At 45.9% G+C, this 24,753-nt stretch overlaps 1 protein-coding gene across 2 annotated transcripts in view; it reads left to right on the top strand.

Moving 5' to 3' along the window:
- The window catches only part of PAPPA (pappalysin 1), a 554,424-nt gene that overhangs the window by 494,208 nt on the left and 35,463 nt on the right, over positions 1–24,753 (top strand). For both annotated transcript variants that reach the window (XM_075324089.1, XM_075324088.1), the window contains exons 15-18: positions 15,327–15,510; positions 18,561–18,771; positions 18,873–19,056; positions 22,046–22,196. In XM_075324089.1, the coding sequence (XP_075180204.1) occupies positions 15,327–15,510; positions 18,561–18,771; positions 18,873–19,056; positions 22,046–22,196 (730 nt within the window). The remainder of the gene's footprint in view (positions 1–15,326; positions 15,511–18,560; positions 18,772–18,872; positions 19,057–22,045; positions 22,197–24,753) is intronic.

Raw genomic sequence — 24,753 nt, 5'->3', positions numbered from 1 at the left:
TGATACAATATTATGAGCTGCATCAGTACCATATAGAGGACTAGTGTGCACCCGTTCCCGTTTTATTTTATTTTTTTATTTTTTTCTTGAGTACCATTTCACTACTGCCATCTGCTGCACTCTACGGTCCCTGCAAGTATAATTTCTAATATGCGTCTGAAAGAATATTCTTTCTGACTGAGCGAGCAAAATACAGATACAGTTATATTATCGCAAATTAAAATATTAGACTAAAATAATGCAGATTATCAGCTGATATTCCAATATGTGCAATACCTTATTTACCAAGGACTATTTTTTACCCAATTCCCCAATTCCATTTTTGCAGCATCTTAAAACGGTTTGCGACTATTTCGTTACAATAACCATTTTATTATTGGGTTTTACTATTTAAAGGTAAAGACTTTGGCCGGTCCGTGCTGCGGGTCATAAGCAAAAACATCTTACGCTAAGTTGTCACGAATCACGATTAGTTTTTGGTGAATTTTTGATCTGACATTTTCTACAGCATTTTTAAGTCTATTAAGTTTCATTTTTAGTACTTTTTTTATTTCGTTTTTTATTTTGTTTTTGCCTTTTTATAGCATTTTTGAGGCTGCAATTTCTGTCTCTTTTTGATATGTTGTGTTTTCAATTAAACTGTTTCGTTTTTGATACTTTCCTGGTATTTGGCTTTGACTAAAGCCGGCTTTACACGCAACAACATCGCTAACGAGATGTCGTTGGGGGTCACGGAATTCGTGACGCACATCCGGCCTCGCTAACGACGTAATTTCGTGTGAAACGCAGGAACGACCGTTAACAATCAAAATTAATCACCATATCGTTGATCTTTGACACGTCGTTCCTTTCCCAATTATCTTTGCTGCTGCAGAACGCAGGTTGTTCGTCGTTCCTGAGGCTGCACACATCGCTATGTGTGACACCGCAGGAACGAGGAACATCACCGTACCTGCGTCCGCCCTCAATGAGGAAGCAAGGAGGTGGGTGGGATGTTCGGCCCGCTCATCTCCGCCCCTCTGCTTCTATTGGGAGGCCGCTTAGTGATGCCGCTGTCACGCTGAACGAACCGCCCCCTTAGAAAGGAGGCGGTTCACCGGCCACAGCGACGTCGCTAGGCAGGTAAGTATGTGTGACGGGTCCTAGCGATGTTGTGCGCGACGGGCAGCGATTTGCCCGTGACGCTCAACCAACGGGGGCGGGTGCTTTCACCAGTGACATCGCTAGCAATATCGCTGTGTGTAAAGCCCGCTTAAGTGTTGTTTATACAGTCTTTGCAGATCACATACATATGTCTCTGTGTTTCTGAATTGTAAATGCATTAAAAACTCATGAGCGTTTTTTACCTGTGAATTGTCATTATCCAATGCAATTATATGGATAAAATCCTCACATAAAAATTGGAACATAGCGGTTAACCATTGGGCCAGAGATTTCTATAAATCCCATCCACTTTGCTGGAACTGTAAGATCATGCTTGTTTTGCCAAAAGAAAATGCACAATGTCAAAAATTCAAACAGGAGGGAGGAAAAAGTACACATAATGAGGGCGCACATCAGAATCATACAATGTTTTAATATACAATAAATTTTATTGGGTCAAAGGGGACAAGGACATCATAAAATCTTAAAATACACATATAACATGTGACCTCACTGATACTCCAATTAAAATGAATGAGATTCAATGCAAATAGACAAATGATAATTCAATCCATAAACAAACAGTATATTGCATGCAGGAGACCCTTCTTAATCACAAAATGAGGACAAATTATCTAGTGCAGTGATTAATACCAAGGCAGTTAACAAGCAAAAGGGCCCTCAAATTAGTAATCCGGAGGTTGTATCACGACTGAAGACTGTGCCTGTATCAATGATATACAAATCCAGCCAATCCAAATGTCTGCCTAACACTATATCTCAGGTAATACAGATTATATAGGTAGTAGTGTGGAATGATATAATAGATCGAGAGTGGCCAGACACTGGGTGAGCTGGGTGCAGTTAGATGAAAAAAGGACACATAACATCAAGATGACAATATGAAACCACAAGTCCCGGCCAGGAACTATCTCTATGCCGATACAAACAGGGGCAGCTGATCACACTTGCTACATGGCAATCTGTAGCAGTGGGTGCCAGGATCGCCTAAGCTGACATATATGTAAATATAAAGAGGAGTATAAAAGCTCCTCACCCATAAAAAGTGCATGTACCTTGGCACATGCAAGGAATATTTGCCAGACACAAGGAGGATCACAAAGGCAAACCCATTGACCACTCAGACAGTATGGGGGTCAAACAGGTGTGATTACCAGCCGGGCCCGGCGCAGTCAAAGTATTGCATGCACGGATTGTGCAGAGGAGTAAGAGCGAGGTCAGCAAGAAGCCCAACGCGTTGCGCTGACTAGCAGCTTCGTCAGGGGAGGTATGAGACAAAAGACCCACAACACACATATATATACAAGTAGCAATTAGATAATTACTTGCCAATTGTCGTTAGGCAGTTGCAGCTGTCTGAAACCGCTAGATGCCATAGCGGTTTTCTCATGAGAAGATAAACGGTCGCACGATGTATGGTGGCGCCTGTGCAGACGGAACAGGAAGTCTGAAAGTACATGTGACGACACAGTGGCCACGTGCGCCAAACCAGGAAGTATAATATGCAGACAAATCGTACAGCGCATGCGCGAGCCGTGCATGAAAGGAGGCGTCCCTCCCAGCAGCACAGGCAAATCCAACGCGGCATATAAAGTCAAGGGGCAGAGATATGTACGGGCGCAGGTGCTGGAGAAAAAGAGTCCGCGCTCCAGTCCAAATAGTCATGCAATTACATGGATGAACATTCGTAAGGGTGGAGCAGAGTAAACTTTAAGCACCAACTATATCTGAGACCAAAAAGGACAAGTCAGATATATAGAAGTATGTATTTTAGAGAGAGCAACGTGCCAGTACTCAATAAGTAATATAAACAATCCATGCTGCAGGCATGATTGAAGTATAACGTATACATATAATAAGTGTCAGTAAGACGACAATGATACATATGAGATTAAATCTCAGGTAACCATGATATGCAAAGACTCAAGTATAGAGCAAACACATCACCCTCAGATGGGAGTTAGAATTATGAAGTACAATTCAAACAACTATAGAGCAATACAGTATAATCCCCATAAGAGTCGGAGAACCATTAATACTCATCCAAGGGTTAATCCCATAACATCATGAAAGGGGTTAACTGATAAATGCTTTCAGTCCACACATAGAACGATATAGAACCAATGTCAAAAATTCATCAGGAACGTAAACTAATAGAGTGATTTAGAAAAATGAGTATACTGCAGAGTTCTGCACCATTATGGTTGCCTTGTGAACCATAGATATGCTATAAATTGTCTAGTGTTCCCTCAATTTCAGAGTTCAGAATAAGGGGACTATCATGGCTCTTTTGTATTTAAGCAAGTGGTTAAAACTACTTTTTAATTAAATGTTTTTAAAAATTCGCTATGCAACTCCCTCCTTACGGCACTTACTGATCTGATCAGCACTGATGTGAATGTTTTTGTAGTACTCGCACCATGACAGTCTGTGAAAAGAGCGCCGTGGGGACAAACTCATGAATTGGACAATCATAAATTGCACAGCTGCTGTGAGAGGAGGCCAAGGGTGGTCCACAGCACCAAATCTTTCGGAAAAATGCTTGAGTTACCCATTGACTTCCATTATACTCTTGTACTCGATTCACACCCATCCGAGCGTCCAACCACTCGTTTTGAGTACCGAGCATCCAAGCATGGTAGTGCTCGCTTCTCACTATTGAGAACCCGCACATGGTAGTGCTCGATCATCGCTAATCATTACGAGTACTGAGCACCTGAGCATGGTAGTTCTCACTGCTCATTAATTATGAGTACCGAACACCAGAGCTTGGTAATGCTCGCTCATCACTCCTGAACATTCGAGCATGGTAGTACTCTCTGATCACTACTGAGCACCTGCGCATGGTCAAGCTCTCTCATCACTAGTTACAACTACCAAGCACCCGAGCATGGTGCTCGCTCATCATTAGTTACGAGTACCGAGCACCCGAACATGGTAGTGCCCACTCATCACTAGTTACAAGTACTGAGCAGCCGAGTATGGTAGTGCTCGCTCATCGCTAGTTATGAATACCGAGCACCCGAGCATAGTAGTGCTCGCTCATCACTAGTTATGAGTACCGAGCACCTGAGCATGGTAGTTCTCGCTCATCACTAGTTATGAGTACAAAGCACCCGAGCATGGTAGTGCCAATGTGGCGCCCTGGACTAGCCAGGTCGTCACAGGTACTACAACATACACCCCCACCCTGAGACAGGCACATCAGCCAGACACAAAATCCTTGTTGCCTCCCTCCAGGGGCTGATGTCCACACCAGGTGGGGTGGAGCCAGGCGGTTGGCCCCACCCACTGAGGAGTTCACAGTCCTGGAGGCGGGAGAAGGAAGTCAGGTGAGATCAGTCGGTAGGAGTCAGGAGAAGAGTGAAGTAGTAGTAGAGGAGCAGACTGACCGTGTCCGGGTGTGTGGCCCGGGCACCAAGAGCAAGGTTGGCAGACGGTGGTGGCCGTCTGCAGGAGAGGCAGATCAACGCGGAACCGTAGGACCGGGGACGGGCGGTGGCCCGCCGGTACCGAACCGGGGAGCGAAGTGAAGCCAGCACACACAGGCAGGGCCTGCGGACCCCGACCAGGCTTGGAGCCGCCATTAGAGGTCAAATCCATCAGTGACCGGAACCCCAGGGGTTTCCTAACAGCCAAGACCCGATTGAAGGCAACCGTTTAACCAACGGAAGGAAATACAGCTACCGCCACAGCTAGAGTTCCAAGGGCCAGAGCCTGCGGGCAAAAGGGCTCCTCTGGCACATATGTACACTGGGGAGCGGGTTCCCGGTGGGAATCCATCAGGACCGAACATAGACAAAGGTGCAGGGAAAGGCAGCCACCACTAACCGTCCAGGAGAAGCCACAGCAGCCGGCTGCGGGACCCGTCCATCCAGCCGTTTGGTTTACCAGAGACTTTGCGTACATTTGTGGCTGAGTGAGTACTACCGTGCCGTCCGGCACCGCGCTGCGCAGTCCAAGCGACCCTGCACCCATCCAACCCTGCCTCACTGTCACCTCACCAGGCCCCGGGACCACCAACCCCCTACCCACGGAGGGGGAAAACAACATCCCAGCTGCTCCCTGCTATCGCTCCCGGGATCCCCGTTACCAGCAGCGGTGGTGCCCAACCTCACCACAACCCGTGGGTGGCGTCACGGACCAAATTCCCAAACCAAACTACCCCCTTTCACTCACGGGCGAGGAGCGCCGCTCGAGTACCCGGATCCGGACCACCGCTCGAGCCACCGAGCAGCCATCGCAGCAGCACCGGACCCGAGCATTAGCGAGCGCAGCGGCGTCCTTCCCCGCCCGCGACAACTTGGCGTCTTACCGTTCTGCCGGCTGGTAGAAGTGCGCCTGGTGTCCCGCCGGTGGTGTCCGGCCGAAAAATTTCAGAATCCGCCATCTGGGGCGCGAAGATTTTCCCGCTCGAGCATCTTCTCGAGCAGTGGAGGCGCGAAAGCCGAAGCCCTGCCCTTGAAGAGGAAGTGCCGAGAAAAGACCAAGGGGGACGCGGATGGAGAGATGGCGGCGTCTTTGGGCTGGAGCGCGGGAGCGCCCGCCACCGGAGCGTCTAAGCTCTGGAGGAGCAGAGGAGGAGTAGCCTTTGAAGACTGCGGCCCGGGTGAGCTCCCCGCCGGGACCGCTGCGTGGCTGGAACGGGAGCTGGGCCGGTTCTGCTTCAAGGTGAGGGCACAGACCTTGCAGCAGCTGCTGGATTGGAAGTCGGAGGTGCGCAGAATGGTCGCCGTGGTGTGGGCCCATGAGCAAGGGGCCGCGGCGGTCGTGCCGCGTCGTGATCAGGCCACCCAAGTTCCTGAACCAGCCTTGATTGAGTGGGAGCCGGGGGCCGGTACCACAGCAGGAGGTCCCGAGAGAGTGCAGCTTATGGAGGAGGAGGTCCCGAGCACGCTGCCCCCGCCACCGTTCCCAACGGCGATCAGCGGTTCTGGACTGCACTGCCTATGGAAGGAGAACCCGATGTACCGTCCGTTCCCCGATTGGGCCGACCCCCCGCGGTGGTAGCCACCCCAAAGTCAGCGGTCCCTCCGTTGCACCGTTGTCCCCGTTGGGACCACCAGTACCGTTAGCCTGTTAAGTAAACGACTGTGAATAAAACCGAGTAAATCATCTGATTATCTGTCCGAAGAGAACCGTCCCCGTTGGGACTGGAGTTGTTGTTCCCTCATTAACCGTTGATTACCCCCCACCGTGCATAAGAAACTGCTTATAGACATGCCTGAGAACCTGCAGGGCACCCACGAACTTGTGGGATTGTAAATATGTTGGGGTATGTTTTCCGTTGCCGCCTCCGGAGAGGAAGATTTGAAGGATGGGCCTGGAGGAAAGAGATGGCCCAGGCCCGCCACTACCGCAACCGGTGACGATCCTCCGGGGGTCAGGGGTCCCCCATGGACATGGGGTCCCCTGAAGTGACAGCCGGGTGCGAGGCACCGTACTCGTTCCCACTCGGGCAGCCTGGATCTGGACTGGGGTCAAGGGGTGCTGCCCACTTCTTAGGGGCAGCATCAGGGCTAGGTTGCTTGGGTGGGAGAGCGAAAGCCGTCCATTGTTATTAAAAATGTAAATTTATGTGTTTTTGTAACGTTCAAGTGACCTGCCTCCCGTAAGGGAAGATTTAAAAATGCATATGTTGAAAAGTTTTAAATGTTATTTATCTTTTACAGGTAAAAAGAAAAATAAAACCGGTGATGGACGGGCAGCCCGCAGACGGTCTGCATTTAATCAAGGGGGAATGTGGCGCCCTGGACTAGCCAGGTCATCACAGGTACTACATCATACACCCCCACCCTGAGACAGGCACATCAGCCAGACACAAAATCCTTGTTGCCTCCCTCCAGGGGCTGATGTCCACACCAGGTGGGGTGGAGCCAGGCGGTTGGCCCCACCCACTGACGAGTTCACAGTCCTGAAGGTGGGAGAAGGAAGTCAGGTGAGATCAGTCGGTAGGAGTCAGGAGAAGAGTGAAGTAGTAGTAGAGGAGCAGACTGACCGTGTCCGGGTGTGTGGCCCGGGTACCAAGAGCAAGGTTGGCAGACGGTGGTGGCCATCTGCAGGAGAGGCAGATCAATGCGGAACCGTAGGACCGGGGATGGGCGGTGGCCTGCCGGTACCGAACCGGGGAGCGAAGTGAAGCCAGCACACACAGGCAGGGCCTGCGGACCCCGACCAGGCTTGGAGCTGCCATTAGAGGTCAAATCCGTCAGTGACCGGAACCCCAGAGGTTTCCTAACAGCCAAGACCCGATTGAAGGCAACCGTCCAACCAACAGAAGGAAATACAGCTACCGCCACAGCTAGAGTTCCAGGGGCCAGAGCCTGCGGGCAAAAGGGCTCCTCCGGCACATATATACGCTGGGGAGCGGGTTCCCGGTGGGAATCCATCGGGACCGAACATACACAAAGGTGCAGGGAAAGGCAGCCACCACTAACTGTCCAGGAAAAGCCACAGCAGCCGGCTGCGGGACCCGTCCATCCAGCCGTTTGGTTTACCAGAGACTTTGCGTACATTTGTGGCTGAGTGAGTACTACCATGCCATCCGGCACCGCGCTGCGCAGTCCAAGCGACCCTGCACCCATCCAACCCTGCCTCCCTGTCACCTCACCGGGCTCCGGGACCACCCACGGAGGGGGAAAACATCCCAGCTGCTCCCTGCCATCGCTCCCGGGATCCCCGTTACCAGCAGCGGTGGTGCCCAACCTCACCACAACCCTTGGGTGGCGTCACGGACCACATTCCCAAACCAAACTACCCCCTTTCACTCACGGGCGAGGAGCGCCGCTCGAGTCCCCGGATCCGGCCCACCGCTCGAGCCACCGTGCAGCCATCGCAGCAGCGTCGGACCCGAGCGTTAGCGAGCGCAGCGCAGCGGCGTCCTTCCCCGCCCGCGACACCTCCTCATCACTAGTTACGAGTAACGAGCACCTGAACATGGTAGTACCATCTCATCACTAGTTAGGAGTACTGAGCACCTAAACATGGTATTGCTCGCTCATCACTAATTACAAGTACTGAGCACCTGAGCATGGTAGTGCCCACTCATCACTAGTTACGAGTACCGAGCACCCGAGCATGGTAGTGCTCGCTTATCACTAGTTACGAGTACTGAGCTCCCGAGCATGGTAGTGCTCACTCATCACTAGTTACGAGTACTGAGCACCCGAGCATGGTAGTGCCCGCTCATCACTAGTTACGAGGACCAAGAACCCGAGCATGGTAGTGCTCGCTCATCACTAGTTACGAGGACCGAGCACCCGAGCATGGTAGTGCCCGCTCATCACTAATATATATATATATATATATGTATGTACATAATGCAGGATATAGTGTACATTATCCATACCTCCCAACCGTCCCGGATACAGCGGGACTATCACGCTTTGCATTGTTTGTCCCGTATCCCGGGCTCCGCCCACCCACTCTCTCCCCGCCTCACTGCTTTTCCCTCCTACCATCCTAACACGTGACGTGGCATAACAGAGAGGAGCGCGCTGCACGAAACTAGTCTCTGTCTGCTCTGTGCTGCTGCTAAGGTATGTAAACTGAATCTCCCCAGCGCTGATTCCCCTCCCTCCCCCTCCCCCGGCCGGAGCCTCTCTGTGCGATCGGCCGGCCGCCTCTCTGTGCGATCGGCCGGCCGCCTCCCTGTGCGGTCGGCCGGCCGCCTCTCTGTGCGGTCGGGCGGCCGCCTCTCTGTGTGGTCGGCTGGCCGCCTCCCTGTGAGGTTGGCCGGCCGCCTCTCTCTGCGGGCGGACGGCCGCCTGTCTCTGCGGGCGGACGGCCGCCTGTCTCTGCGGGCGGACGGCTGCCTCTCTGTGCGGGCGGCCCGCCTTCTCACTGTGCGGGCGGCCGGCCGCCTCATTGTGCGGGCGGCCGCCTCTCTGTGCGTGCGGCCGGCCGCCCCTCTGTTCGGGCGGCCCGCGCCTCTCTGTGCGGGCGCCCCCCGCCGCCTGTCTGTGCAGATGCCTCCCGCCGCCTGTCTGTGCGGGCGCCCCCCGCCACCTGTCTGTGCGGGCGCTCCCCGCCACCTGTCTGTGCGGGCGCCCCCCGCCGCCTGTCTGTGAAGACGGGCGGCCGGCCGCCTGTCTGTGAAGGCGGGCGGCCGGCCGCCTGTCTGTGCGGGTGCCCCCCGCCGCCTGTCTGTGTGGGCGGCCCGCCGCCTGTCTGTGAAGGCGGGCTGCCGGCCGCCTGTCTGTGAAGGCGACCAGCCGCCTCACTGTGCGGGTGACCGGCCGCCTCACTGTGGCTGCCTGCGTCTCCGTGCTGGAGGCCCGCCGGCTGCCTGCGTCTCCGTGCTGGAAGCCCGCCGGGTGCCTGCGTCTTTGTGCTGGGGGCCTGCCGGCTGCCTGCCGGCTGCCTGTCTCTCCGTGCTGGAGGCCCGCCGGCTGCCTGCGTGTCCATGCTGGAGGCCCGCCGGCTGCCTGCGTGTCCATGCTGGAGGCCCGCCGTCTGCCTGCGTGTCCATGCTGGAGGCCCGCCGGCTGCCTGCGTGTCCATGCTGAATGGGTGTGGATGGGGAGTGGATATGGGCGTGACTGTGAAATGGGTGTGGTTAGGGGGCGTGGCCTAAAAATTTGCCGCGCCACAAACTTTGTCCCTCTTTTCCTTCTTTAAAAGTTGGGAGGTATGCATTATCTCCGTAATCTGACATCTTTTTGCATGTAGTAGCAGCCTGACTGTAGATCAATGATTATAAGCCTTGTTATGTTCCCTCATAAACATTTTCGCACTTGTCATAAACACAACTGCGCGACTTGTGAAATTTCTTTTATGATAAACCCCAGAGTGCATTAGTTCCATAAACATACCGGCCTCCATGTGCAAGTGATCAGCATGTTGTGTTTGTGTGTGGCACATCTTGCAGCTAAGGACTGCCATTACTCTTTCTAAAATAATCCTTTATCAAAGCCAGACAGGTCAGAACTTCTGTGGAAGCCATTGAGGTGTTTTGGCAGTGAAGCTATCCAAGTCCTTTGATGTGAGTTGAAAACTACTCTCTGACGCCTTAAAAACACACATGGTGGAGCAGGGAAATATCATGCCACATTGTCAATACCCCAGAGTACTCCTCCTCGGGACCCTGGTGACAGCGCGGACAGTTCTGTCCTGCAATCATTCCATCTATGTCCTTCATGTGTTCTATCATGTAAACACTGGGACATTCTGCTTTATCTCAGGCCACCAGTGTTAAGCGCCATTGTTATTAATAAGCCTAAAAATGGCTATTTGTACCTAAAGTTGAGCACAAAAACGAGGATGGCATTTAAACAATAAATTCAAGAGAAAAGTGGATTAGTTACCCATAGCAATCAATCAGGTTCCATTTTTTTTTATTTTAGAGACACATGCATTTTACTGCATTTTAGGGGCATAACTATAGGGGAAATGCAATGGTTGACTCTGTCAGCAAAATACCAAAGTCTAATCTCAGTCCTGTGACATCACGGTGTGCAGGAGCCATACAATGGGATCTAGCTGTGGAATTATATTTTAGGTTTATCGTATGTTCATTCCTGATTTTTTTTTTTTCACATTTTTTTTTACTGATAATTATCCTCCTAGTTTAATACAAGTTATTGATTGATATGATTTTAAAGTGTTTAGTGCACTTGCACTATGACATTTCTGTGTTTCTTATCCCTATGATGTGACATCACTGTGTGTATTATCCCTGTACTGTGACATTACTGTTACCCCTGTACTGACATCACTGTGATTATTATCCCTGTCCTGTGATATCGCTGTGTGTATTATCCCTGTACTGTGACATCACTATGTGTATTATCCCTGTCCTGTGACATCACTTTGCATATTATCCATGTACTATGACATCACTGTGTGTATTATCCCTGTACTGTGACATTACTGATACCCCTGTACTGACATCACTGTGATTATTATCCCTGTCCTGTGACATCGCTGTGTGTATTATTCCTGTACTGTGACATCACTGTGTGTATTATCCCTGTACTGTAACATCACTGTGTGTATTATTTTTCTACTGTGACATCACTGTGTGTATTATCCATGTACTGTAACATCACTGTGTGCATTATTTTTCTACTGTGACATCACTGTGTGTATTATCCCTGTACTGTGACATCACTGTGTGTATTATCCCTGTACTGTAACATCACTGTGTGCATTATTTTTCTACTGTGACATCACTGTGTGTATTATCCATGTACTGTGACATCACTGTGTGTATTATCCATGTACTGTGACATCACTGTGTGTATTATCCCTGTACTGCGACATCATTATGTACATTATCCCTATACTGTGACATCACTGTGTGCATTATTTTCTACTGTCAAATAAGGAATAACGTTTGGAACTCCATTCTATGTCTGAACTGGGTGCAAAAACCTAAAAAAAATCACTATGGGGAGATAAGGTATGCACACCAGTGACTATGCAAGGGGAATACATGTAATAGCAGAAACATGAAAAATTCAATAGCTATATGTGAGAATGAAATGTGAAAAATGGAACCTGCATTACTGCCATGAACATATGAATCAAGAGAAATTTAGCTACTGAATTGATCAATGCAGAAGAGCCCCAACACTACGCCAAAGTATTTCTCTACGTTGGGGTCCCTAGCTTGTGTGTGTCCTCTCATGCAGTTAAAAACTTACCATGTATGGGAAGCTGAGACCCAGGCTATATATACGTATCATGTGGATTGGCAATAGGTGTGAGTGGGGTGGGTTCACAAACGAAAAACTACTAACAAATAAGGAATAACGTTTGGAACTCCATTCTATGTCTGAACTGGGTGCAAAAACCTAAAAAAAATCACTACCCCCTGTACTGACATCACTGTGATTATTATCCCTGTCCTGTGACATCGCTGTGTGTATTATTCCTGTACTGTGACATCACTGTGTGTATTATCCCTGTACTGTAACATCACTGTGTGCATTATTTTTCTACTGTGACATCACTGTGTGTATTATCCATGTACTGTGATATCACTGTGTGTATTACCCCTGTTCTGTGACATCACTGTGTGCATTATTTTCTACTGTGACATCACTGTGTGTATTATCCATGTACTATGACATCACTGTGTGTATTACCCGTTCTGTAACATCACTGTGTGTATTATCCCTGTACTGTGGCATCACTGTGTTCATTATCCCTGTTCTGTGACATTACTGTGTGTATTAACCATGTACTGTGACATCACTGTGTGTATTATCCCTGTACTGTGACATCACTATGTACATTATCCCTATACTGTGACATCACTGTGTGCATTATTTTCTACTGTGACATCACTGTGTGTATTATCCATGTACTGTGACATCACTGTGTGTATTACCCCTGTTCTGTGACATCACTGTGTGTATTATCCCTGTACTGAGACATAACTATGTACATTATCCCTATTCTGTGACATCACTGTGTGCATTATTTTCTACTGTGACATCACTGTGTGTATTATCCATGTACTGTGACATCACTGTGTGTATTACCCCTGTTCTGTAACATCACTGTGTGTATTATCCCTGTACTGTGGCATCACTGTGTTCATTATCCCTGTTCTGTGACATTACTGTGTGTATTAACCATGTACTGTGACATCACTGTGTGTATTATCCCTATACTGTGACATCACTATGTACATTATCCCTATACTGTGACATCACTGTGTGCATTATTTTCTACTGTGACATCACTGTGTGTATTATCCATGTACTGTGACATCACTGTGTGTATTACCCCTGTTCTGTAACATCACTGTGTGTATTATCCCTGTGCTGTGGCATCACTGTGTTCATTATCCCTGTTCTGTGACATTACTGTGTGTATTATCCATCTTCTGTGACATCACTGTGTGTATTACCCCTGTTCTGTAACATCACTGTGTGTATTATCCCTATACTGTGACATCACTGTGTGTATTGTCCCTGTACTGTGATATCACTGTGTGTATTATCCCTGTACTGTGACATCACTGTGTGTATTATCCCTGTACTGTGATATCACTGTGTGTATTGTCCCTGTACTGTGACATCACTGTGTATTATCCCTGTACTGTGACATCACTGTGTGCATTATCCCTGTACAATGACATTACTGTTTGTTATCTCTATAATATGACATCACTTTGTTTATTTTCTCTATCATGACATTACTGTGTTTAATATCCTGTACTTTGTATGATTTAATTGTGTTTATTATTCCTGTATTGGGATATCTGTGTGTATTATTCAGGTCCTGTAGCATAAATGTAAGTAAAGTTTCTCTACAGTGACATCACTGTGTGCATTTTATAGTAGATAAAATCTAAATACATCACACGTCCTTGTGAACTGGTATTGGAGTGGACTAACAACATAGAAATTGCATGAAACGTTTGCGTGTTCAGTAATAGATTGTGCATCAGGCCTGTATTCACATTTGTTATTTTTGGAGCGCAATATATAAAATCTCTTCTTGCAGTTCAGCTGGGTTATTCTTCAGAGTCTTCTCTAGAGGTGATAGCTTTCACATTTCCCACGTAAATGCTACCAATTACAGACTGTTAAGCGGGCTTTACACGCAACGACATTGCTAACGAGATGTCGTTGAGGTCACGGAATTCGTGACGCACATCCGGCCTCGTTAGCGAAGTTGTTGCGTGTGAAACTCACAAATGACCGTTAAACGATCAAAATTACTCACCTAATCGTTGATTGTTGACGCGTCATTCTAATCCCGATTATCATTCTTGTTGCAGGACGCAGGTTGTTCGTCGTTCCTGCTGCAGCACACATCGCTATGTGTGACACCGCAGGAACGAGGAACATCACCGTCCCTGCGGCCGCCCGCAATGAGGAAGGAAGGAGGTGGGCGGGATGTTCCGGCTGCTTATCTCCGCCCCTTCGCTTCTATTGGGCGGCCGCTTAGTGACGCCGCTGTAACGCCAAACGAACCGCCCCCTTAAAAAGGAGGCAGCTCACCGGCCACAGCAACGTCGCTACGCAGGTAAGTATGTGTGACAGGTGTTAGCGATGTTGTGCGCCACGGGCAGCGATTTGCCCGTGACGCAGAACAGACGGGGGTGGGTGCTTTCATCAGCGACATCGCTAGCGATGTCGCTGTGTGTAAAGCCCGCTTTAAGGCCCTGTTACATGCAACGACGTATCTAACGATATATCGCCGGGGTCACGGATTCCGTGACGCACATCCAGCTGTCATTAGCGATGTCGTTGTATGTAACAGCTCCGAGTGAGTGTTAGCGATCAAAAATATTCACCTTATCGTTGATCGTTGACACGTCATTTTCATAAAATCGTTGCTGTTGCAGGACGCTGGTTGTTCGTCGTTCTTGCGGCAGCACACATCACTACGTGTGACACCGAACGAGGAACATCAGCGTACCTGCGGCCGCCCACAATGAGGAAGGTAGGAGGTGGGCGCGATGTTACACCCGCTCATCTCCGCCCCTCCGCTTCTATTGGGCGACCGCTTAGTGACGCCGCTGTGACGCCGCACGAACCGCCCCCTTAGAAAGGAGGCAGTTCGCCGGCCACAGCATCGTCGCTAGGCAGGTAAGTCCCGTGTGACGGGTCCTAACGATGTTGTGCGCCACGGGACAGACACACAACCGACGGGGGCGAGTGCTTTCACCAGCGACATCGCTAGCGATGTCGCTGCATGTAAAGCCCTCTTTAGATCAGTTGCTGACCTGTGATTCGCAGCATCTTGGAGGGAGGAGTAAAAGTGCATGCCCCAAAGAAGACTCTGAAGAAATGCCCAGTTAGACTGCAAGCAGAGATTTCACATAGTGTGCTCCAGAGGAAAGAAATGTGAATATCTTTGCAATGGAGGGATGCAGCACAAAACGGAAAAGAGTGACAAAAGCAGGAGAGCTCAGGGATTTTTACAGGGTATTTAACTCAATTCTCAAGTGATAGGTCCTCTTTAAAGAATCTAATTTAAAGAAGTCAAGGAAAGCTTCTTCATTTTTTTGTGCTGTATGTACTATAAAAAGTAAACTTGTCCTTGACATAATAGTGATACATTGATACCTGCCTTCAACAGACAGAGAATCGGGGTGGACGTCCTGACAGTGAATGTTCAGAATGGAGGAGTAATACAAAAATATTCACCGTAAACAACTTTTTTTTTACTAATTTTTGTTCTATTTCTTGGTTCCTTAGATTGATTCTCAAATTGTAATAACATGCAGAGATGGAAAATGGAGCAAACAGGTGACTTGTGAACCGGTTGACTGCGGCCTACCTGATAAGAATCATATCTACCATGCCTCATTTTATTGTCCGTTTGGAACCACCTATGGAAAACGATGCACCTTTCAGTGTTACCATCCTGCTCAAATGAGAGGTAGTGTGTGTCAGAATGATTAAATATGGGGAATAAAGTTAAGCTTCAGTCTTTACCATCTGTATAGATTTCAAGGAGACCCGATGGCCCTTGAGGTCTCTTCCAACTCCACCATTCTATGATTCTATGATTCTATGCCCTTTTGATTTTAAAGGGATTTATTTGTTTTGTTTTATTCTTTAGCCAAAAAGTTCTTTATACAACAGGGTTTCATTAAAAATTTTGCATCGTTTTGTTTTTTATGAACTCTTTTAGCTCTGTTAACTCATCCTGCAGTCAGCTTAAGACAGCGCCATGCGGAGGCTTTAGATTGAAAGAAGTGCAATATTTTTAATGAAGCTCAAAAATAAATGATTTTCAGTCTAAAATACATGCAATAAAGTAAAAACAATAATTACCCCTAGAGGTGGACAACCCCTTTAATTTAATTTAAGTGATTCAATATGTAATTTACTTTAATTGGTGGAGCTGAGGTTCATCTTGTAACCAATAGTCAAAGGAGAATAGGTCTTTGGACCTTTTTGTTCTGGTATTCAGTAGGATTTCAATTTATAGACTCCTTTTGGTGCTTGTGATTCTGTATGTTTTAGTCGAATATCAAATTATAGTTTAACCATATAATTTAAAGGGTTTGGTCCAAGAAATAAAAATACATTTTATTTAATAGATCTAGGAATAATAATGAGTTTCACAATTGGATGTATTAAAAAAAAATGTTTCTGTGCCGAGACAATCTTAGATTAGAAATGTGGTGTATTATGGCTGAGTGTGACCATGCAAAGATGCTCCAGTTCTTGGTTCGTAGATGGCACCGCTCATGGCCAGGGGACTAAGCGTAAGTCACTAAGATAAGTGAGTAAACAGATGACGTATCAGGGGCTCGCAGCTGCTGCTTTCTAAGGTAACACATTTTCCTGCCTGTTTTATCACAGGAGCAAAAGTTTCTGCTGCATCTCCAGCCCTCATAAATTAAGAGAAGGCTGCACACAGTATATAGTGAAAGTCACTAGCAGCGAAGCCACCTCAGGAAAATGATTGCCAGCGTTTTCCTGAAACATCTTCGCCTAGAACAACTCGGCAGCTTTATAGATATCTATATAATGCTGTGTGTAAATACCACACGACTAGGACTCCTAAGTTAGTTTTTGATGTCTGATCATCCTGGTTGTAGGTTACTCTTTTGTGTAGCCAAACAATGCTTTCATAATGAGCAAGAAGATGCATGAAAATTGCAAGATTTCTGACCCTGTTAGATATTTTTGAGTGGTCTACTGTGTTGTTTTTTCATTGACGTCATATTCAAGAGCCAAATAGTCAATAGCTAGCACAAAATGGTTCTTATAACATTGGTGATCCTGGTGGAACCACTGGGGGTATTTGTACACAATCTCATTTTGAGATGGATTCCGCTCCGAAAACCACCACAAAAAGACTCTCACTATATGCCCAATAGAATGAACCTAAGCATTTCTATGGAAAAATGACTTGCTGTTTATATCTTCAGGCTTTTGAAAATCTTTTAACAACTTTAGGCTTCCAAAGACATCAAGAAGTGACCACTGGCAGACAAAGACAGAAGATGGCCCCTGTGCAAAAACAATATACGGACTTTGTGGAGCACAAGAGCTCATGAAAATGCACAATTACTCCTGCTTTGGAGGTAGAAATAGGCCCCCTTACCTCTTCGTCCCCTGTTTGACAGCACCAAAGATATGTCTCTACCCTTAGAGCTGACCATCCTTCAGTTGAGATAAGCAGACCTGTTGAAGTTTGGGTTATGTGGGTTCAGCCGGACTTTAGTTAAAGTTCGTTTCTGGACTTGACCTGAACCCCAATGGAAGTCATTAATTGGACAGTTTGGGTCTCCACCCACAGCCAGCCATAAACAGAACACTTCCGGGAGAGGGAGGGCAAGGTTTTTCCATTTTGTTGGGTGCACACTCCATTCAATAATGCTTTTGTTACCCTCAGTGCGAGCCATTCAAACACTGTAAGTGGATTGTACTTAGCTAAGCACCGAGCATACCCGAGCACACAAGTGGTCAGCATACATAAAGCCCCCGAACTCCAAACTCAAACTCTGATTTTTTTGTAAAATCCATGTTCAGTACAAACAGGGAATTTTACTTTTTGGGTTCACTCTTCTCTTTTCTTCAATCATTTTCTTTCCTAAATATGCTCTACATGTTATAATACAAGTCAATGGGAAAACTCAACAGACTCCCGGGTATCTTTTTTCAGCATTTTACCACTGTTTTTGCTTCAGAAAACACTAGCAGTTTCTTCAGCTTTAAATGGACTTTAAAAACATCAGGAAAATACCAGTACAAAAATGGAAAAAGGCTCAAAAAAATGGCAGCCGTCAAAAAGGCTCTCAAGAAACGAGAAGTAGATGTAAAAAAGGATGTTTCAGTAAATAAAAAAAGAAGAGTCTTCTGCTAGAAAATCCCAGTAGGTTTTTCTGCCTGAAAAAGAGATTGTGTGAAGATACCCTAAAGGCGGCGTTACACGCTACGATTTATCTGACGATATGTCGTCGGGCTCACGGATTCCATGACGCACATCCAGCATCGTTAGCAATGTTGTTGTGTGTGACACCTACGTGCGCCTCCGAACGATCGCAAATAGGTTGAAAATCGTTGATTGCTAACACGTCATTCAGTTTCAAAATATTGGTCGTCGATGGATCGCAGCAGACATATTGCTACGTTTGACACCCTGGCAACGACGAACAACCTCCACACGACCGCCTTTGTCAAACAATATATCGCTGATCGCTGTTGCGTCGTTTGTGAGATGTGTACGTGTGACCGCTACTAAATGACCTATGAGCGATCTCGGCAAATCGTAACTACGATCTGGGCATGTCACATTGCTACTGAGATCGTCAGATAAATCGTAGCGTGTAAAGCGGCCTTAAGGCCATAAGCTGTTGAAATTGGAGTAAGATATTGTAGGCGCTGGGGTAGGCACGGTTGAGCATTGAATTAGTTTGGATTGTAGAATGTTTAGCTGAAATAATAATTTTATCCATAATTGTATCTTTTCAGGTACTAACAATGTATTAACATGCTTAGAGGACGGTCTATGGTCATTTCCCGAAGCCATCTGTGAGCTTATGTGCATCGCACCGCCACCCTTGCCTAACGCTGATCTCCAAACAGCTCGCTGCCTTTCTAATGGCCACAAGGTCGGCTCTTTCTGCAAATACAGGTGTAAGGTGGGATATCATGTGCCAGATGCAGCAAAGAAGATAAGAAAGTAAGTTTCTTATGATATAATCTTGCATATTTAAGAACATTAGTGTTACAATTCATTTCCATACTCACATGTTCTTATGTCTTTATTTTCCTTTGGGGAAGGAAGGCATTTAAAATTCAATGCACTAAAGATGGGGAGTGGCAAATTGGAGAATGTGTCCCAGTAATGTGCGAACCTCCTCATATTATGTTCATGGGGCTTTATCAGTGTACCAATGGATTCCAGTACAACAGTGAATGCAGACTGCCATGCAATGATAGCAACAACCAGTCGATGAGCCAGTCGGTGAGTTAATTAAGCCTATTAATGGAGATTTGAACATCTGATTGCTCATTATAATGATGGCTCTCCTTTGGTGTTAGTATTAGAAAATGTATAAGGCCCCTTTCAAACTGTGTTTTGCCTTACGTTTAGTGGTCCCGTTGGGGCATCCGTCCAAACCGCCCCTCTCCCACCCCGCAAAACGTGTTTCGGACGCAGGCGCCGACAGGGCCATTGACTGTAATGGAGCCGACTACGTTAGCGTGTGCTCTGTCTTGTACTATTTTCATCCGTATACGTTTTCTGCAGGCGTACACCAAAACGTAGTAGACTACATTTTGGTGTCCGCCTACAGAAAATGTGTGTGCCCGAAAATAGTACAAAACAGAGCACACGCTAACGTAGTTTGCTCCATTACAATCAATGGCCCTGTGGGCGGCTGCGTCCGAAACACGTTTTGCGGGGTGGGGGAGGGGCGGTTCGGACGGATGCCCCAACGGGACCACTAAACGTAAGGCAAAACGCAGTGTGAAAGTAGCCTAATGCTTTACAGACATAGTTATTTTTCAAGCATGAGCGATATGGATGGGGGACATGTTACATATCTGAAAGGTGGAGATGGCAACCAACCACTTCCTGCTCCAAGTACTAATACTGGAAGGGATCAAGAGGACAAAAATTTGGACGAACTCAACAAGAGAGAGATAAAAATGATAGTCAGATGCCCAGTAAATGGTCTATTGTTGGCTAGAGGAACTTCTCTTTCTTCCTCCAAGAGCCATAATTTCTTATCAATTTTTATTTTCACATTGTTTATTTTGCAATAAAAAGAACCTGGCAAAATTATTTCCCAGGTCAAGTTGATACCAAAAATGTAAAGTTTTTTTTTTTTACAAAAAAAAAAAATTAAAAAAGACAAAATTTGGTTTGAGTCGCCATTTTCTGAGACCCGTAACTCTTTTATTTTTCTGTCATAAGAGGTGTGTGAGAGCTTGTTTTTTTGTGGTTGTTCCTCAATTTTTGCTTTTTTCTTTTCGATCAATTAACTTTATATTTTCATAAGTCGAACTTTTACAGATGAAGCGATACCAAATATGTTCATTTTTTTATTTTTTCATTATTAACACAAAAGAGGGATGATTCAAATGTTTCTGTATTTTGTTTCAATGTTTCTAAAAGCTTTTTTTTATTATCTTTTACTTTATAGACTTTTAGACTTGAAACTGTGATCATTTGATCTCCTGTACTATTGTACTGCAGTATATCGATTAATTTGAAATTATATTTGAAGTCTATCCATGGGCTGGGCTTTATAAGAGCACTAGTTGCAGTACTTGGCGTTGCCCAGGATAGTAACTAAGTCTCTCTCCCCTTCTCTTTCTCACTCTCCCTCTCTCCCATTCTCCCTCTCTCCCACTCTCCCTCTATCCCTCTCTCCCACTCTCCCTCTATCCCTCTCTCCCACTCTCCCTCTCTCCCACTCTCCCTCTTCCCTATCTCCCACTCTCCCTCCCTCTCTGTCTCTATCCCTCTCTCCCTCTTCCCTCTCTCTGTCTCTATCCCACCCCCTCTCTCTCCCTCTCTCCAACTCCCCCACTCTCCCTCTCACCACCAAAATCATATTACCTGACACATAAGCTGTCTTATACTAAGAACGTCCTTTGTTGCTTATAGCAACCAATCAGAGCTCCTATTAATAACCTGTTGCAAAACAGTACTTTTTATTGGGTGCTAATTATTCTGGTCTTTACCAAGGGGGCATTTCTCACCCTAAACTCATCCCCATACAATCCTAGGAGCTACAGCTCCTTGATAAAGACCATAAAAGGTAAAAAATAACAATAATAAGAAGAATCATATCTCTAGAACTGTATATTTATCAAAAAGCACTCCCACTCTCCCTCTCTCTGCTCTCCCACACTCACTCCCTCCCACTCCCCAACTCTCCCTCTCTCCCACTCTTTCCCATCTCCCTCTCTCTGTTCTCCCACTCTCCCTCCCTCCCACTCCCCAACTCTCCCTCTCTCCCACTCTTTCCCATCTCCCACTCTCCCTCTCTCTGCTCTCCCGCTCTCCCTCCCTCCCACTCCCCCACTCTCCCTCTCTCCCACTCTCTCCCACTCCCCCACTCTCCCTCTCTCCCACTCTCCCTTTCTCCCACTCTCTCCCATCTCCCGCTCTCCCTTTCTTGATCTCTCCCTCTCTCTCGATGTTCCTCTCTCCAACTTACCTCTCTCCACCAAAATCAAATTACCTCACACATAAGTTTCCTATACTAAGGATGTCCTTCATTGCCTACAGCAATCAATCACAGCTCATATTAATGACTTGTCGCAAAATAGTATTTTTTATTTGGTGCTAATTTTTCTGGTCTTTACCAAGGGGGCATCCCTCAGCCTAAACTCAGCCCCAGACAATCCTAGGAGCCACGTCTCCTTGATAAAGGCCATAAAAGTAAAATAATAGTAGTAATGAGGTTCATATCTCTAGAACTGTATATTTATCAAAAAGTAAAAAAAATATTCAGGAGAGCGACAGAAAAAAAATAAGACCAAAACTGGTTAATTTTGATCTGATGACAGAATGTCTTTAAGTACCACTATCATTATTTGATGGTGTAAAAAGGATAAAAAGCAGTGATCTGAGCAAGCTCTGGTCATTGCTGTTCAGTAAGATGCCGGCGGTTTAACACAGCTAGGATCTCTTAAATATGATGCAGGCTCAGCTCCTGATCTCACTCCGTAAAACAGCACCTGATGTCGAGAAGGGTTTTTTTTGGGAAATTTTTAAAGGTCTTGTAGGTTAGCCTAGTATGGAATTTTCAATGAATAGAGTGGGTCATCTCTTTCATATTTTGCTTTCTGCTGGAGGTATTTAGTACATTGGGAGGCTCTGTGGATATTTATGACATGTATGAACAAAGCATCCTAGAGAGACTTATATGCTAAGCGGACAGTATTGTATGTTCTTCCTATTGGTTACTAAAGTCTCCTATTTATATGCCTCATTACAGGACTTTGGACATAATATTATCCGCTGCCAAAAAGATGGGACTTGGAGTGGGAGTTTTCAGTTGTGTGACTCCATGAAAGGACCCTGTGAACCTCCTCATCTTTCTGCTGTCGATCCCTTGGTGATTGAGTGTGCACTAGGATACGGAGTAGGTATGTCCAAGTGTACTGGGCAAAGAGGGGAATTTCAATCCACAATGTAGTTTTTACCTCTTCACTCACATTATTTCCCTGCTGCTCCCCCATATATAGTAATAATATCCCCTGATTCCCCCTGTATATGTACTTAAAATACCCACTGATTTTCCTAAATAGAGAAATAATGCCTCCTAATTGTCCTAAGTATAGTAATAATTCTCACTGACCCTCTTATATAAAGTATAAAGACCCTTGAGTTGCCTCATATTGAGTAATGATGACTCCTGATCATCCCTCCATAAATAGTAATAATGCCCCCCAAAAGTGAAATAATATCCCCTGATGTCCCTTATACTGTATAATCAAAAAAACCTTGATTTCCCCATATACAGTAATTATGTCCTCTGAATCCCTCCTATATAGTAATAATGCCTCCTGCCCCCCCATATAAAGTGATTATGTCCCTTTATCCCCCCCATATATAGTAATAATGCCTTCTGATACCCCATCTATAGAAATTATGCCCCCACATCCTCCCATAAATAGTAATATTTTCCCCTGATCTTCCCTTAACACATATGTGTTAATAATGCCCCCTGATGCCTCATATATAGTAATTATGCTCTCTTCTCCCACCTTATATAGTAATAATGCCTTCTCATCCTCCCATATATAGTAATAATGCCTCCTAATACCCCTATATATAGTAATAATGCTTCCTGATCCCCCAAATATAGTAATAATGCCCTCTTATTCCCTCACATATAGTAATAATGCCTCCTTATCCCTCCATATATAGGAGTAATGCCCCTGGATCCCCATATATAGTAATTACTCCCCGTTATCCCACATATATAGTAATAATGCCTCCTGATCCCCCCATGTATAGTAGTTATACCCCTTGATCCCCCATATATAGTAATAATGTCCCCTTATCCCCCCAGATATAGTAATAATGTCCCCTTATCCCCCCATATATAGTAATAATGCCTCCTGATCCCCCCAGATATAGTAATAATGTCCCCTTATCCCCCCATATATAGTAATAATGCCTCCTTATCCCTCCATATATAGGAGTAATGCCCCTGGATCCCCATGTATAGTAATTACTCCCTGTTATCCCACATATATAGTAATAATGCCTCCTGATCCCCCCATGTATAGTAGTTATACCCCTTGATCCCCCATATATAGTAATAATACCTCCTGATCCCCCCAGATATAGTAATAATGTCCCCTTATCCCCCCATATATAGTAATAATGCCTCCTGATCCCCCCAGATATAGTAATAATGTCTTTTGATTCCCCCATATAAAGTAATAATACCCCCTGATCACCCTATATAAAGTAATATTGCCTCCTCATCCCCCTATGTCATGCCATATATATTGTAATTATGCCCCCTTATCCCCGATATATAGCAATTCTACCCCTTACCCCCATATATAGTAGTAATGCATCCTTATTCCCGCATATATAGTAATCATGCCCCCTTATCCCCCATATATACGGTAGTAATAATGCATCCTGATCCCCACATATATAGTAATTATACCCTTTGATCCCCCACATATATACTAATTATGCCCTTAATTTCTCCATATATAGTAATGATTCCCCTTTATCCCCTCATATATAGTATGATGCCCCTTATCCCCTATGTATAGTAATAATACTTCCTGATCTCCCCATATATAGTATTAATGCCCCCCAGATTCCCCATATATAGTAATGATGTCCCATTATCCCCTCATATACAGTAATAATGCTTCCTAATCCTCCAATATATGGTAATGATGTCCCCTTATCCCCCTATATATATATATATCGCTAAAGTGATAGGCGACCTGCAAATTGTAGAGTGGCAGGGCCTTCCTGTCTTTCTGCTGTGCCAGAGGATTTAAGTGACTGTTCTATGCAGTCGCGTGTGATCGGGCCCGATGCGATCTCCCACCATGTCGCACTGGTAGCTTCGTTAGAGGTAAATTAGGGAATACACCCTCCAAAAATAGATATGTTGTTGGGTCCAATAGTTGGGATTATTTTTTCTTTTTTTTTAACAATGATAACTATGCTATAACGTAATCCCCTGAATTTTTTTTATAGTGACTTCAAAAGGGAAACTCTGCAATAACACTTCTTATATAGCCGGATAATTAAATTATAAAGTGAAATGGAAATCTTCATAAAACATAATTCACTTCCGAAATGACATTTAGGACTTTTGTGTGAGGCAAATACAAGAAATATATTTAGACGTTCAATGACATAAGTAGGAATTTTTGATTGAAAGCAGGTGGATTTAACAATGAAAAAGAAACGCTATTTGTATCTGGGTTTTGCCAAGTAAAAGGCATATTGTGCCTCAAAGCACAGCTAGTTCTCAGCCATTATTATTTCTATGCTGTAAATGCACGGCTCACAAATTCAATTCTATATCTCTCTGGAGGGTAGTAGCTGAAACCTAGATGAGCTAAGCGTGCCGTAATAAAATGTGAGTCACTGTGATGAAGCCCTGGTCCTTCCATTAATACCGCACCTATATAGAACTAGAGAATTTTCCTTTTTCAT

This window comes from Anomaloglossus baeobatrachus, chromosome 9 (assembly GCF_048569485.1).
Source record: "Anomaloglossus baeobatrachus isolate aAnoBae1 chromosome 9, aAnoBae1.hap1, whole genome shotgun sequence".
Classification (NCBI taxonomy): Eukaryota; Metazoa; Chordata; class Amphibia; order Anura; family Aromobatidae; genus Anomaloglossus; species Anomaloglossus baeobatrachus.
Note: the sequence above shows the minus strand (reverse complement) of the source record. Positions and strands in the feature narration are given on the sequence as shown.